This window comes from Phaenicophaeus curvirostris, chromosome 1, assembly GCF_032191515.1.
Source record: "Phaenicophaeus curvirostris isolate KB17595 chromosome 1, BPBGC_Pcur_1.0, whole genome shotgun sequence".
Taxonomy (NCBI): Eukaryota; Metazoa; Chordata; class Aves; order Cuculiformes; family Cuculidae; genus Phaenicophaeus; species Phaenicophaeus curvirostris.
The window spans coordinates 182,774,452-182,788,677 of record NC_091392.1 but is presented as its reverse complement, the minus strand read 5'-3'; the positions used below and the strand labels follow the sequence as shown (position 1 = coordinate 182,788,677).

The window sequence follows — 14,226 nt, the reverse complement described above, 5'->3', positions numbered from 1 at the left end:
TTGACATTGATTGAAGTGAGTTTTCCCCGTGGCCTCTTTCCTGCTTCTTCACTCTGACACCAGAAGCAGCTTACCTGGACAGGGTGTGTGGGCCAACGGTTCTGTCCCCACTGTACCCAGACCAGAGAAGCTGCTGAACCTCAGGGACTTGTACCACCCTCAGTAGTCCTGCATGCTAGGACTTGCTGTCCAGAACTGGGCAAAAATTTATTTATAGAAACTTTAGGTCCTGCCTCTCTGTTACTGTAGTAGAGTGTATATGAGAGGTAAAGTACTGTTCTGGAATCTCTTGTATGGTTTACATTTGTTTGTATACAAACTGAACAGCCACTATTCTCCTCTGTTCACAGCAGCATAAAAGGCTAATAAGGCATCACTGTTTGCCTTGACACCTTCTTCTGGCATTATTACCAGTAGTCACCACTGTTTCCTAGATGAATAATATTGCATCCTTCAATGTTCAGCTCTTAAAAATTTTACTGTGCTTTTCTACTCAGATCACACAAAGTTTAGACTTGCATAAGATGCTGTTTCTGAGTAATATAAATATGCCACGCCTGATCAAAGTTACTTGATTAAGATGATGTAAACAGCATTATTTTTATAAAATTATTTACTTTGAGAAGGAAGCCATTCCTAGCAAATATGTTCTAGAAAAAAAAAGCATAGGGATGATTCAGAAAAGGTAAAAGGGAACAGGTATTTATAGGAGGTGTTTGATTCAGATTGGAAACTGAAAGATGAGATTGAGATTTAGTATTCTTTTGGTAGTGTTTTGGTACTGTAGATCAACTACTAGTGATTTTTAAGTGAAAGAAAAATAAATAAACATTAAAACAGAAATTAGAATGCAGTATTTGATTATGCAGAGTAGACTCAAGTACAAGCTTGAACTGAATGTTTTTTCCTGAATTATCTACAAACAATCTTCATGTTTTAGAACATTTGATTTACTTAATGCCCAGAAGCAGACTTGGAAGCATGGAAGAAATGCAGGGTGACAGCTGCCTGGATAAGCAAGCTCTGATCTGGTGAACTTTTTCCCCTTAATTCTAAATACGTTCTTTCTAATCTCATATTATCCTCCCCTTCTCTTTAACCTAACTTTTTATCTTTTGATATAACTTGAACTCTACAATCTTCACTGTGGTATGGGATGAACATTTCTCCAGAGTGATGTAATGTTAACGTTAGGGGTTTTTATTAAGGGGACTTTAGATATGTCTGTTAGGACACTGCTGTAATACCAACAGAAAACAGAAAGCCTCTTTCCTATAAAAAACAGGTAAGGGATAAAAATAATGGGGGCAGAGGGGAAGACAGAAATAGATCAGCCACTTACGTTGAAAATGCATTATTCTGCTTTTCACATCGTATTCCTTTGCAATTGCCAGGTTCATTTGTCTCATAGTAGAAGTACAGCTGGTTCAATCCATTTGCAAAAGCTAGCAGCACAAGGCAGTATATGAAGAGAAACTTCAAAATATCCAGCAACATTCTTCCTAACGATATCTGCAGAGGTCCCAGGTGAGAATTTGCAGTGAATAATGAGATCAAGCGTAGGGAGCTAAAGATGTTTGCAATTGCAAACAGGGCCTCAGCCACCAGGGTTGGATGCCACATGTCCCAGCTCTCCCGTGGAACTAACCCACTATACTGAAAAAAAGCAGAAGGGAAGAAATTACTCCTTGCTTACAGTATAAACAAGTATCCCAATTTCTTTATAAGCTGCCCAAGTAATTTGCAGATAACACAATAAAATTAAACAACCTTTGAAAAGCAACACAGATAGCTTCAGTAGAGTTTTTTATTTTAGGAAAAAAATGGGCAGTACCCATGTACTTGTCCTTCATTTTTATCTGCAGAATGGTCCATGCTTCCTAGCTGCTTGCCTGTGTTTTGCACTTGGTTATGATTTCCACAGTAGCAAAAGTAGGTCTAACAATTCTAACTGAGAGTAAAAAGAGCAGTTTTTGAACACCTGATGTTTAGAATTATAGAAACTTTCAGCTATAAGATCAGGTAAATTAGATCTTTGGAGAACAGTACAGATATGCTAATGATGGATATAAATTTGTAAGAACTTTGGCAAATTGGAAGAAAACATTTAATCAAGGAATAAGTATATAGCTTAATCACTAACACTGGACCAATGACAAAAAATCTGTTTATAAATGAACCACGGCAAATTGCTTGTGTGTCTCATTATCAAAGTATCTGATCCCTGGAACTGTGACTCTTCACTGTTCTGACTCTACCAAAAAAATTCTTGAAGATGAAAGATGTTTCTTTGAACTGAGGCTTAACTACTGCAGCAGACTCATTATTATTTATTTCGTCTCATTAATTTGTTTTACAGAACATATCTGAGAACCTAATCTATGCTGTGAAACACTCTGAAACCATGGGATAGTATAATATGAAGCAGATTTCAAAGAGGGACTACAGTGCAGTCTGTATTTACCTGCTTTAGGACACTCAGGTGTATCTTTCAGAGCTCCTGAGCACACCCTCAATAGTAAGGAAAGGGACTCTTCAATGTCACTAGTGCCAGTGACAACAATTCCCACTACACTCACCTTCTAAAGGTGACCGCTTTCAAGGTCATTCAAGACCACCTGAACATACACAAGTCTATGGCATGTGACAAAATGCATCCCAGAGTCCCCAGAGAACTAATGTATGTAGTTACCAAGCCACTCTCCATGATGTCTGAAAAGTCATGGCAGTCAGCTGAAGTCTCCCGTGACTGGAAAAATGGAAACATCACACCCATTTTTAAAAAGGGTAGAAAGGAGGATCCTGGGAATTACTGACCTGTTAGCCTTATTTCTGTCCCTGGGAAGATCATGGAACAGATCCTACGAGAAGCTATTCTAAGGCACACGGAGGACAGAAATGTGATTCAAGACAGTCAGTATGGCCTCACCAAGGGCAAGTCTTGCCTAGCCAACCAACCCAGTGGCCTGCTATGATGGAGTGAACACATCAGTGGATGAGGGAACAGTTACTATTGTCATCTGCAAGGCCTTTGACATAATACCCCACAACGTCCTTCCCTCTAAATTAACGGATTTAATGGATGGACTGTTCAGTGGGTAAGGAATTGGCTGGATGGTCACATGAAGAGGGTAATGGTCAATGGCTCAGTGTCCAGAAGAAGGCTGGTGACAAGTCGTGTTCCTCAGGAATAAATTCTGGGAACAGTGCTGTTTAATACCTTCATCAATGACAAACATAGACAGTTGGATTGACTGCAGCCTCAGCAAGTTTGCAGATAAAACCAAGCTGAGTGGTGTGATTGACATGCCTGAGACATGAGATGCCATCCAGAGGGACCTGGACCACCTTGAGAAGGGGGCTTATGTGAAAATCATGTAACTTAATAAGGCCAAGTGCCAGATCCTGCACCTGGCTCAGGGCAATCCCTGGTATCAATGCAGTTTGAGGGATGAAGGAATTGAGAGCAAGGACTTGGATGCGGACAAGGACTGTGGAGAAGGACTTGGATGGAAAACTGGACATAAGCTGGCAATGTGCTCTCCCAGTGCAGAAGGCCAACTGTCAAAAGAAGCATGGCCAGCGGGTCCAGGCATGTGATTCTGCCCCTCTACTCCAGTCCAGTGAAATCCCACCTGGAGTACTGCACTCAGTTCTGGTCTTCTCAGTACAGGGAATACATGGACCTGTTGAAGTGAGTCCACGGGAGAGTCACAGAAATGAATGGAGGGATGGAACACCTCTCCTGTGAGGCAAGGTTGAGAGAGTTGGGGTTATACAGGACGGAGAAGAGAATGCTCTCGGGAGACCACATTGTTACGTTCCAGTATAAAAAGGGGCTTATAAGAAAGATGACAACAGACTTTTTAGTAAGACTGTACTGAGAGAAAAACAGGTAATGTTTTAAAACTAAAAGAGGTCAGATTTAGACTAGATATAACGAAGCAATTATTCGCAGTGCAGTTGGTGAATCACTGGAACAGGCTGCCCAGAGAGCTGGTAGATGCCCCATATCTGGAAACATTCAAGGTCAGGCTGGACAGGGCTCTGAGCATCCTGATCTAGTCAGAGATGTCCCTGCTCACTGTGGAGGGTTGGACTTTAACCCAAAGCAGTCTATGATTCTGTGACTCAAATTGCAGATGGGAAATGGGCATTGTTTTGGACAGTGCTAGTTGTCACAGGACCCCATCACACTGGGCTTGCTCTAACAAACTGGTAGTGTGTCTGAAACGGTCCCAGTGTCTGACAACAATCCCCGGCACAGTTTTATTTACTCTTATACCAGCAGCCATAGCATTTGGAAGTCTTATTTTGGGGATGAGAAATGCAAAACTAGAGAACAGTAATCCATTGAAGAGTAAAGAATTACTCAGCCTTACATTTCAACTACCAGTGTTTTTGTTTTCTGCAGAGTAGTGAATTAAATCCAGAACTGCTGCAGTTACAGGTCAGTACTCTTTTCATTAGACTATCCTTTTCCCTAATGATTACGCTGTAAAATTAAGTCTTACTGCATTTGACATTCTAGTTCCAAGAGAGATGTTATTCTGCCTCATCCACTATTGCCCTTCAGTCTAGTTCTGATTGATTCAATATTAGTGATGAATTAACAGTCAGCAGAAAACAGAGCTGAGTTACCAGAGGCACCAACTAAGAAAGAAAAGCAAGAAGAAAATGAAGAAGAAAAAAAAAACCCAACATTTTTTGAGAAAATAGAGGTGAGAATTCTTCAGCATGTTTTCAAGAATGTCATTCTTTGAATAATACTATTATTCCTGTGCACTCCAATGCACTTTACAACAATGGTAAGTGAAAGTTTTCACCTATTAATAACTAGGAAAAACTGTCAGTATAAACAAAGATTAAGTGCTGAAGAGTTCAGTAGATGCTGAGATTAGGGAAAAGAACACAAGGTGTGTTGAGGGAATAATGTAAAATATATCTATGAAAAAAGTTAAAGAACATATTTGAAACTTAAAAGAGATGGATGTTTTTTACAGAATCAAAAACATCCAGTTTCAGACACCTTTTAGGTGAAAGCAAGCAGAAAAGAGAAAATAATCATCAACATCATTTAAGGAAATACACTTTTTAGGAAAACATGGAACTACAGGACAATAGATAAAGATAGTGTACAACATAATAAGAGAACAAGGATCACATTAAACCAATCAGGTGTGGACAGGCACATTTAAGCACTCTGTCACATCTTTTTACAGTCAGCAAAGAAAAATGGGCATTTCTAGAGCAGGAAAGCAGATATCCCAAACAGGTAAAACGAATTGTTCTTTAACTTTCTCTGTTTCTCCACCCACTTACTGGATGAGATAAAGGCTGTGGATGTGGTCTTCTTGGACTTCAGTAAAGCCTTTGACACAGTTTCTCACAGCATTTTGTTTAGGAGACTGGCTGCCACTGGCCTAGACAAGCGCATACTCTCCTAGCTGGAAAACTGGTTGGATGGCCGGGCCCAGAGAGTTGTGGTAAATGGAGTTAACTTCAGCTGGAGGTTGGTCACAAGTGGGGTTCCCCAGGGCTCAGTGCTGGGTCCAGCCCTGTTCAATGTCTTTATCCATGACCTGGATGAAGGCATTGAGTGCACCCTTAGCAAGTTTGCAGATGACACTAAGCTGGGAGGAAATGTCGATCTCCTAGAGGGTAGGGAGGCCCTGCAAAAGGATCTGGACCACTGGGCAGAGTACAATGGCATGAGGTTTAACAAGGCCAAATGCCGGGTCCTGCACTTGGGGCATAACAAGCCAATGCAGTGCTACAGACATGGGAAAGACTAGCTAGAAAGCTGCCTGGAGGAGAAGGACCTGAGGATGTTGATTGACAACTGACTGAACATGGGTCAGCAGTGTGCCCAGGTGGCCAAGAAGGCCAATGGCATCTTGGCTTGTATCAGAAACGGCATGACCAGCAGGTTCAGGGAGGTTATTCTCCCTCTGTACTCGGCACTGTTGAGACCTCTCCTTGAATACTGTGTTCAGTTCTGGGCCCCTCACCATAAGAAGGATGTTGAGGCTCTGGAGAGAGTCCAGAGAAGAGCAACAAAGATGGTGAAGGGGCTGGAGAATGAGGAGCGGCAGAGGGAGACGTGGTTGTTTAGCCTTGAGAAGAGGAGGCTGAGGGGAGACCTCATTGCTCTCTACAACTACCTGAAAGGATGTTGTAGAGAGGAGGGTGATGGCCTCTTCTCCCAAGTGACCGGTGATAGGAAATGGCCTCAAGCTCCACCAGAGAAGGTTCAGACTAGATATCAGAAAGAATTTTTTCACACAAAGGGTCATTGGGCACTGGAACAAGCTGCCCAGGGAGGTGGTTGAGTCACCATCCCTGCAGGTATTTAAAAGACAAGTAGACGAGATGGTCAGGGACATGGTTTGGTGACAGATAGGAATGGTTGGACTTGATGATTAGGGTAGGAGAGCTGCTATCTCATAGCTGTAGTCTGAGAAGATGAATCCAATGTTATGTTTTCTAGAAGAGATGAGGTTAAGCAGTTGTGAGAAGTAAATTTATCTTTGATATTCTGGATTGAGATTCAAAACTGGTGCATTGAAACTGTCAGTTTCAACACATGCCAATCTCAAAAATTAACACATCCCTCGATTTTATTTACTTGCTACCCAAATAAGAACAGATCAAATGACATCTTTTACAAATAAGGAAAATCAATGGCACAACTCTGTCATTTCAGTTTAACAGACTCTGCCTATCTTGGGTCTAATTACTTCCTGCATTATTGGACACAATGTGGAAGTTCTCCTGGTTGTAAGCAGAGAGTGAGGGCTGTTAATTTAATTTGGAAGGGACACGACTTAGAGGACTGGAAATACTTGCCTGAAAAATAGTCAGAAAGGTGAAGGTTTGAGAAGTAAGTTTAGAAATAATCTGTGAAATATACTAGCTGAAAGAAGAAAGCAAATAATATAAAGAAAATCATGACTATAAGAGGGCTGTGACAACAAAACCTTATTGATTCCACAGAGGATGCTGAGTGGAAACATAGACATATCAAGGAAACAGGTGAACAAAGAGGCACAGGTGTGAAAATGAAAAGAAAGCAGAAAGGCAAAAAGACTAGGTATAGTAAAAACAAGAAACAGTGAAAATATGATGAAAAGAAAATTCGTATTTTAGAACCAAACAACCCAAAACATGACAAAATAAAGTATTTGTTCTCTTGCTCATGCTTGTTGATATTCTTCTGTTTATATAGAATAAATAAATGGTTATTGTTCTAGGAAAATGTTAATAGTAAATACAGCAATGCTGAGCTTGTTGAAAATCAAGATGTTACTATTTTGCAGTCTTTCTTTTATTATTTTTTGACCCTGCTGAATTTCTGTCCCATTTCAAATAAAACCACAATCTTTTGACATTTAACAAAGCCAACCATCATTTAACATGATTAAATAATACCTATCATTGGCTCTTGGGTTGAAGGAAATGTACATGACACATCAAAGGAAGATCAAGAGGAACAGCATACAAATTGAGCCACATATAAACAGTAGAGTTTAAAGGCAAATATATAATTGTGCAATCATACCTAGGGAATACAAGATAATCATTCTTGATCCTTAGTCAAAGGAATTAAAATGCAAATTGAATATTATAATCACTTGTGAGGAAAAAATCTGAGTGATCTCTGTTGTCCCAAGACGACAAAAGGCGTGAACTGTAGATCTCATGTAAACAAAGTAAACTCATGATAAACAAATAGACATATAGATCAGGCTACCTGAATGCTTAATGGGCTGTCGGGTCTTGGTGAAATTTTACCCCCTTGTTTCTGATAATAAAAAGAAAGGTTAAACATTTTAATTTCAGGAAAAAAAACTTCATTTTTTTTCCTGAAAGGTCATATGTGAATATGAACTCTTCCTATTTTAAAAAGTATGTCCCAGTCTTTGCATTCATAATGCTGAATTTCAGAGCACAATAGGAAGAGTGGAGGGAGTGGCCTAGCAAAGAGCTGTAAAACAATGATTACATTGAGGATTTGAGTCAACAATTATCCGGGGGAAGGGGAGATAATACTGCTGTGTAAGTGGATGCTTGGTCTGTGAATCTGGTGAAACACGACCAAAACCAGTTTATAAAGCAAACATATCAGAAGAACACGTTAGCTTCTGCAGAGCAGGTAGTAGAAGAGAAAAATCAGCCTATTTACTACCAAACAGGGCAACTCTGACACAGTGATCATTAAGCCAGTAAATATGGAGACAAATAATGCATTTTATTTACTTTTCAGAGTTCTTGCCTTGAATAGGAACCTGTTTCCCTACTAGCTTTTCACGTCAGTGGTTGAAACATATAACAAATAATGGAAACTTGCATGTAATCTTTAGCAGAGTTGGAAACAAAAAGCACTAGTTCCAATGCTCAGGTTTTATAAATATTTGAGATAAAGCAAGAAGGATAAGTACATAACCTGGTATTATACTTAACTTTAGACATCAGGACAAAATAAAATATCTTCCAGAAACATAAAAAGAATCACTTTTCTTAGCACATGACTTCTATGTTTATAGCCCTTCATCAAAACAGATGTTTTGCTTAAAATAAGTCATCTAGAAAACATGTGACAATGCACTATTAATAATCACATTATTTATCAGGGAGAAAGAATTTTCAGTGCATATAGTGGATAATTTAAAAAGATCTCTAGTGCTGATACACAATCAGAAACAAAAAGTATGGTCCTTTGAAAAAAATGAGAAGTATTTATTTTATTTTTTATTTTTATTTATTTTATTGAAAACTGCTAATGAAACAGACAACTTAAGAGTTATTTTAGCAATTCTCTCATCTTGAAATTACACTCTTTGGTGTACTTTATAATATCCTATCAGCTGCTGTAAGTAATAGCCATCTGCTTAACTACTGTGTCAGTCAGAGAGCCTCAAATGTGAAATAAACACTACGTATTTCCCTGGGGACGTCCATCACACAGAAGAGTAGTATGAGGGCATTCTCGTAATTTTATTGAAGGGAGTTGGTTAACATGTTTTCCTAGGTGGTTTGAGTTGGATCATAAAAGGTAGAATAGGTCTAAAAAACTGGGCTAGATGTTTGAGCCAATAAATACAGAAAAGTTTTATTCTATAAAATCCTACCATGTAAGGTTTAGGAAATGAAAATAAAAGCTTTGTATCAAAATATACTATGTATATTTGGTATCACCTCAATCTCATGTGGCACAGAGGTGGGGAACACTGTTGTAGGTATTTGAAGGAAGCATTGCTGGGTATTAAGTTACATTTGCTCTTTTAAGCAACAAAAGGTATTTGTGTGCAACACCACACATGCAGTAAAAAAAAATACTAGCTGCAGAAACAAAGACAGTTCTTTATGCACAGTGTTGATTATGATTGACACGCAAGCACTAATTTGGAGAGTAATGGATGCACATTTTCCCAGATACCGTCACCTTGGAGTCTGATTAGCGTAAACAGAAGCTGTCTGGGAGATTAAAGGATTATAATGTCTTTTAATTAATAGTATTCTCAAGTGAATAACTGATCATCTCCAATGCTTTGGAAATATGCATTTTCAGTGAACTGCTCACTTGGTTACACAGACAGTGAAATGACTATTTATTTTTCAGTTACTTTATGATAAGACACCCTTGTGTGTAAAAGGCATTTCATGAGCTTTAAATAACAGCTCTCCTCACACTTTTGAGCACCTTGGTCTTTTCAGAAACACTTCCTAATTTCTTTAAGTGAGAAGACTTACAGAGGTTTGCAGTCAAAGAGTCAGCATGCCAGAAACCTTTTTGAGGAGACTGGTGTGTCAACAGACCACAGGTCTTTTCTCATTCTTGCCCCTGATCAGCTGACATGTATACCCTTGTGAATAAACCCAAGGTGATATAAATTAGAGGTTGCTGCATTCTTCTATACTTATGGCAGGGCTGCAGCAAGAACAGCTGTTGTTTGAAGCTATGGAGCCAGAACCACCTACTTGATGGCTGCTGCTTCTTTTCCAGGTCAAAATGATCTTGACAGAGGAGAGACTCAACTTCCATGCACACAGAGTAGCTGGTGGCAGGGAACTTGAAACAGCTGAAATGAAATGCTGATCACAGTGGCCAGTAAAAATGGGCTTGTCATCTTTACTTGGATGTGATAGGAGCCCCATGACAGACTAAGAAATGCTTTTATTTCCATTCAGATGTGGTTTCCTAGAATTTGAGACGATTTCTTGATGAAAATATTTAATTTTGTGAGAAGTTTCTATTGTATTATGGATCCATGTTGAATATACAGAAAATGCAATGTGTTCCAAGGCTTTGGAAAGAAGGGCTGTTTTGCTGGAAGATACTTCAAACACTGAGAATATAAAACTATTCATAAAAAGTCCAAGAAAAGGATGAGAGAATGAATGTATCCAGTCTCAATTGACTCTTTTATCCCCTTCAACTTTACCTTTTCATGGGCCTTATTGAAAATAGGCAGATTATTATGAAACATAATCTTGTGCAAACATTATTAAATATTACCAGTGATTTTCCTTTTCCTAGAAAATGACAATATGAATGTTCAGGTTTAACTAACAAAAGATTGCCTGGGCCAAGAAGAAAAATGTATAAACCACAATGTTTTGTTCACTCTTATCCTAGACTATTCTTGCCACAGCTGCAGAAGATTCAATGAGCACATCATGTATCTCTTGAATTGCTAAGCATGAGAACCTCCAAATAAAGAAGAAAACTTGAAGATGTCTAATTTCATTTATCTTAAATATTTTGCTGATGTTTAAAAAAAAAGTTTACCTTTGAAAATGCAACAATTTTCAAAGAGATTGTTGCTAAGTACAAGGAGTTCATTACAAAATCCATGAGGTTCCACCAATCATGAATGTAGTCCTGTAGTCCACCATCCCACATCTGTTTAATTTCACCCCATATAAAACCTGTAAATAGAACACAATTCATTAAGCATTAATACGAAATAAAAAAGGCTGTGATTACTCTAGACACTCATCTCAGAATGGATTGATTCTCCTTATATTAATTATCAAGGAAAGGTGGATAAGTGCTCTAAATTACACATCTAGTTAGGTAAAATTTTATCTTACCAATTAATGTTTCCAGAATTAATTTGTCAGGCAAAACTGAAAAAAAATCATCTGCTTGTTCATGGGCAATTTCTTTGGCTTTCTCCAATATCTTTTCACATTGTATGTTAATGAGTATAAAACAGGTCATAAAACCAGTCCCCTCTGCCAACTCTGCCTTGGTTTGTGCTGCAATATAACTCAGACTGGAAGATATATGACTGCAGGAGTCAATCCAACACATTAATTTATTTCAATTGGAACCCACACAATAAGGAAGAGAATGTTTATTGTTGCTGTCAATGCTGAAATAAAGTCTCTCTTTTCCACGGGAAAGAGTAGTGTCTTCAGCAGAATATTTTTTGTGGACTCCTTCCTTTGGAACATGAAAGAATGAAAACTGTTTTCAGGTGTGCAAAGCATGCATTGCACTGGACAGAATGTGATGCAGAAATATTCAATCCCAATGGGAAATTTTGAGAGTTGTGTCACATGAACTTGGTTTAGTGGCTCCAGAGACAAGTGCATGAAGACACTTTAGTGCTGTAAACATTAAAAACTCTCTGAAGATACTCCACATTATTACACCATATGTCATGATAAAACAAAATTGAACATTTAGATGCACATTTCATATTATTATGGAGCCCACAGCACAGGAAGGACATGGATCTGTTAGAGTGGGTCCAGAGGAGTAACACAAAGATGATTAGAGGGACAAGACACCTCCCCTATGAGAAGAGGCTGAGAGAGATAGGGTTTTTTAGCATAGAGAAGAGAAGGTTCCAGGGAGATCTTATAGCAGATTTCCAGTACTTAAAAGGGCCTAGAGGAAAGACATGGAGGGGCTCTTTATCAGGGAGCGTAGTGACAGGACAAGGTGTTATGGTTTTAAGCTGAAAGAGAGTAGATTTACATTAGATTTTGGGAAGAATTTTTTTACTGCGAGGGTGGTGAAGCACTGGCACAGGTTGCCCAGAAAAGTTGTGGATGCCCCATTCCTGGAGGTGTTTAAGGCCACCTTAGATGAGGCTTTCAGCAACCTGCCCTGACCACGGCAGTGGGGTTGGATACAGACCTTCTTGAAGTTTCCTTCCAACCCAAACCATGATTCTATGATTATGATTCTATGATTCTATGATCTATAGAGGTTTTTTGATAACAATACCAATATTTTTTAATTTTTCACAGTTAATTATTTTTTTAAATTAATTTCTTACTTTTGTGCTCATTAAATGGACTAAATTCACCACAAAAGAGACTAATCTTACATATAGATGCTGAGATACAATTAATTCAATATGGCTTTTCTTCACCTGCTTATCACATGTTCCCTAGGAAACTGTTGAACAGATTTCATGCAGGGGCCTGTAGAGCCTGCACCACTCCAGACTGAGCTTAATTCACCTTGAACTGTAACATTTTATCTCTATGGTCTTCTAGTTGACTGCATGGAAAACGTGTGTCTTCTCTGAAACATGATTCCTGAGAAGTAATTCCTCCTCTATTTTTGTTTGTGTCATGCAGGTTCCAGAGTCATTTGGAAAGCGGGGTGGGGGTAGATGAAAGGAGTACAATTTCATTTTGTAGTGTCTTTCTGTCTCCTGATAACTTTCAAAAGGAATGGTTCCCTTCCTCACTACCTTCTCTCATATTTTGGCCACATGTTCCCATCTTGTTTCTATGTGTCATTATCAGTAATCATGAGCCTCAGGAGTATCTGAATCATCGGATTGGTCCAGCAACTTTCATTTTAATAAGGTTCATTGTCAGCCATGCCAACATCACTATTTGATCACTCTGCAGAACTGGGGGAATACTTTCTGAAAAATGACCATGGTAGTTACATGTAGACAAGAAAGTAGGATATACCTATTTTAGAGTCTATGGCAGCCAAAACAGGCTGATTGCACGTCTGTCTATAACCCAGCAGATAAAAATAAAACCCAAAATACTAAGAAGCTAATGTTTATGTTCAAGCTGCAATCAGTTGTGATGAGTCACAGTGAGAAAACAGTTCAACGTTATTCGTTATTTCATGGCAGGGATCAATTTCCACTAACACTGTCCACTGCTACTCTTAACTGGCCAAGTGCCATCACAAAGCGAACACACCTTCACAGGTCTACTAGGAAGGCTCCTAAATGCCTGCCTGTTTCAGCCTCTGAAATAACTTAACCACTTGCTCTTCAAAGAGCTGGTCACTCCTGACACACAATATGAACACGATGACAGGAGATTCGTCTCCCTCTTCCCTCCACAGTCCACTCCAGCCTTCAAAAAGTCCAGGTACTTGCAAATATCCCTGCTGCTCTTCCACTGCCTTTTAGACATAGTATGTTAAGCATAATCAGGATGTATAAGCAGGTGTTTTGTGGACTTCAATATAACCCTCATATTTTAGACACTGCTCTGAATCACCCCTGCTCAAACTGCAGAAAGGCATGTAAAAATAACCATTGTGCCGCAGGAGCCTAAGAAGACATGGTTCCAGGCTCAGAGGAATCCTGAAGCCAATGGCTGTATAATATGGACCCTAAGTCTCAGGGTCAGAGAACAGTTCCTTAGTCTTTTTAAGTTAATAATACACATGTAGCCCCATGATCTTGACACTGGGAAGATTGCTATGGTACAGGAAGCAGACAGTTGCATTGACAGAAAAACCTCAAATAAAAAGGCTTTAAAGTAATCAACATACATTCACAGACTTAAATAAACTTTTGTAAGTCATCATAGCTAAGCATTGTCTTCAAAATATGCTCAAAAACCACAGCAGAAATAGGTTGTGATGATTAATAAGATAAATGCTTATGTGTGAGGCTGTAGGTTCATTAATGTCATCTGCTGAAATATTCCATGATTCACAACCAGCCAAAGACATGAACTGACACAAATGCAGCAAGGCTGTTCTCTGTAATACTGTTGCTCAGCATCATATGCTTTGATAGCATTGCCTAAAATATAATAGAATTATGTACAGATTGCAAAAGAAGTGCTGACTAATGCCGTTGCCTTTGATCTGGTCTGCGAGTGAAAAGCCAGACTCTTCTTCCAAGCACTTCCTGGCTTCAGAGAACGAAATGTAGAGTAGACACTAACAGAGAAATATGAACCTATTATAAAACAGTGGAAGAAAGGTTATGGCTACTG

General features: G+C 38.9%; 1 protein-coding gene across 3 annotated transcripts in view; it reads right to left on the bottom strand.

Moving 5' to 3' along the window:
• The window catches only part of TRPC4 (transient receptor potential cation channel subfamily C member 4), a 153,181-nt gene that overhangs the window by 19,626 nt on the left and 119,329 nt on the right, over nt 1-14,226 (bottom strand). For all 3 annotated transcript variants that reach the window (XM_069882008.1, XM_069882016.1, XM_069882022.1), the window contains 2 exons: nt 10,793-10,932; nt 1,343-1,656 (listed from right to left, as the gene is read on the bottom strand). In XM_069882008.1, the coding sequence (XP_069738109.1) occupies nt 1,343-1,656; nt 10,793-10,932 (454 nt within the window). The remainder of the gene's footprint in view (nt 1-1,342; nt 1,657-10,792; nt 10,933-14,226) is intronic.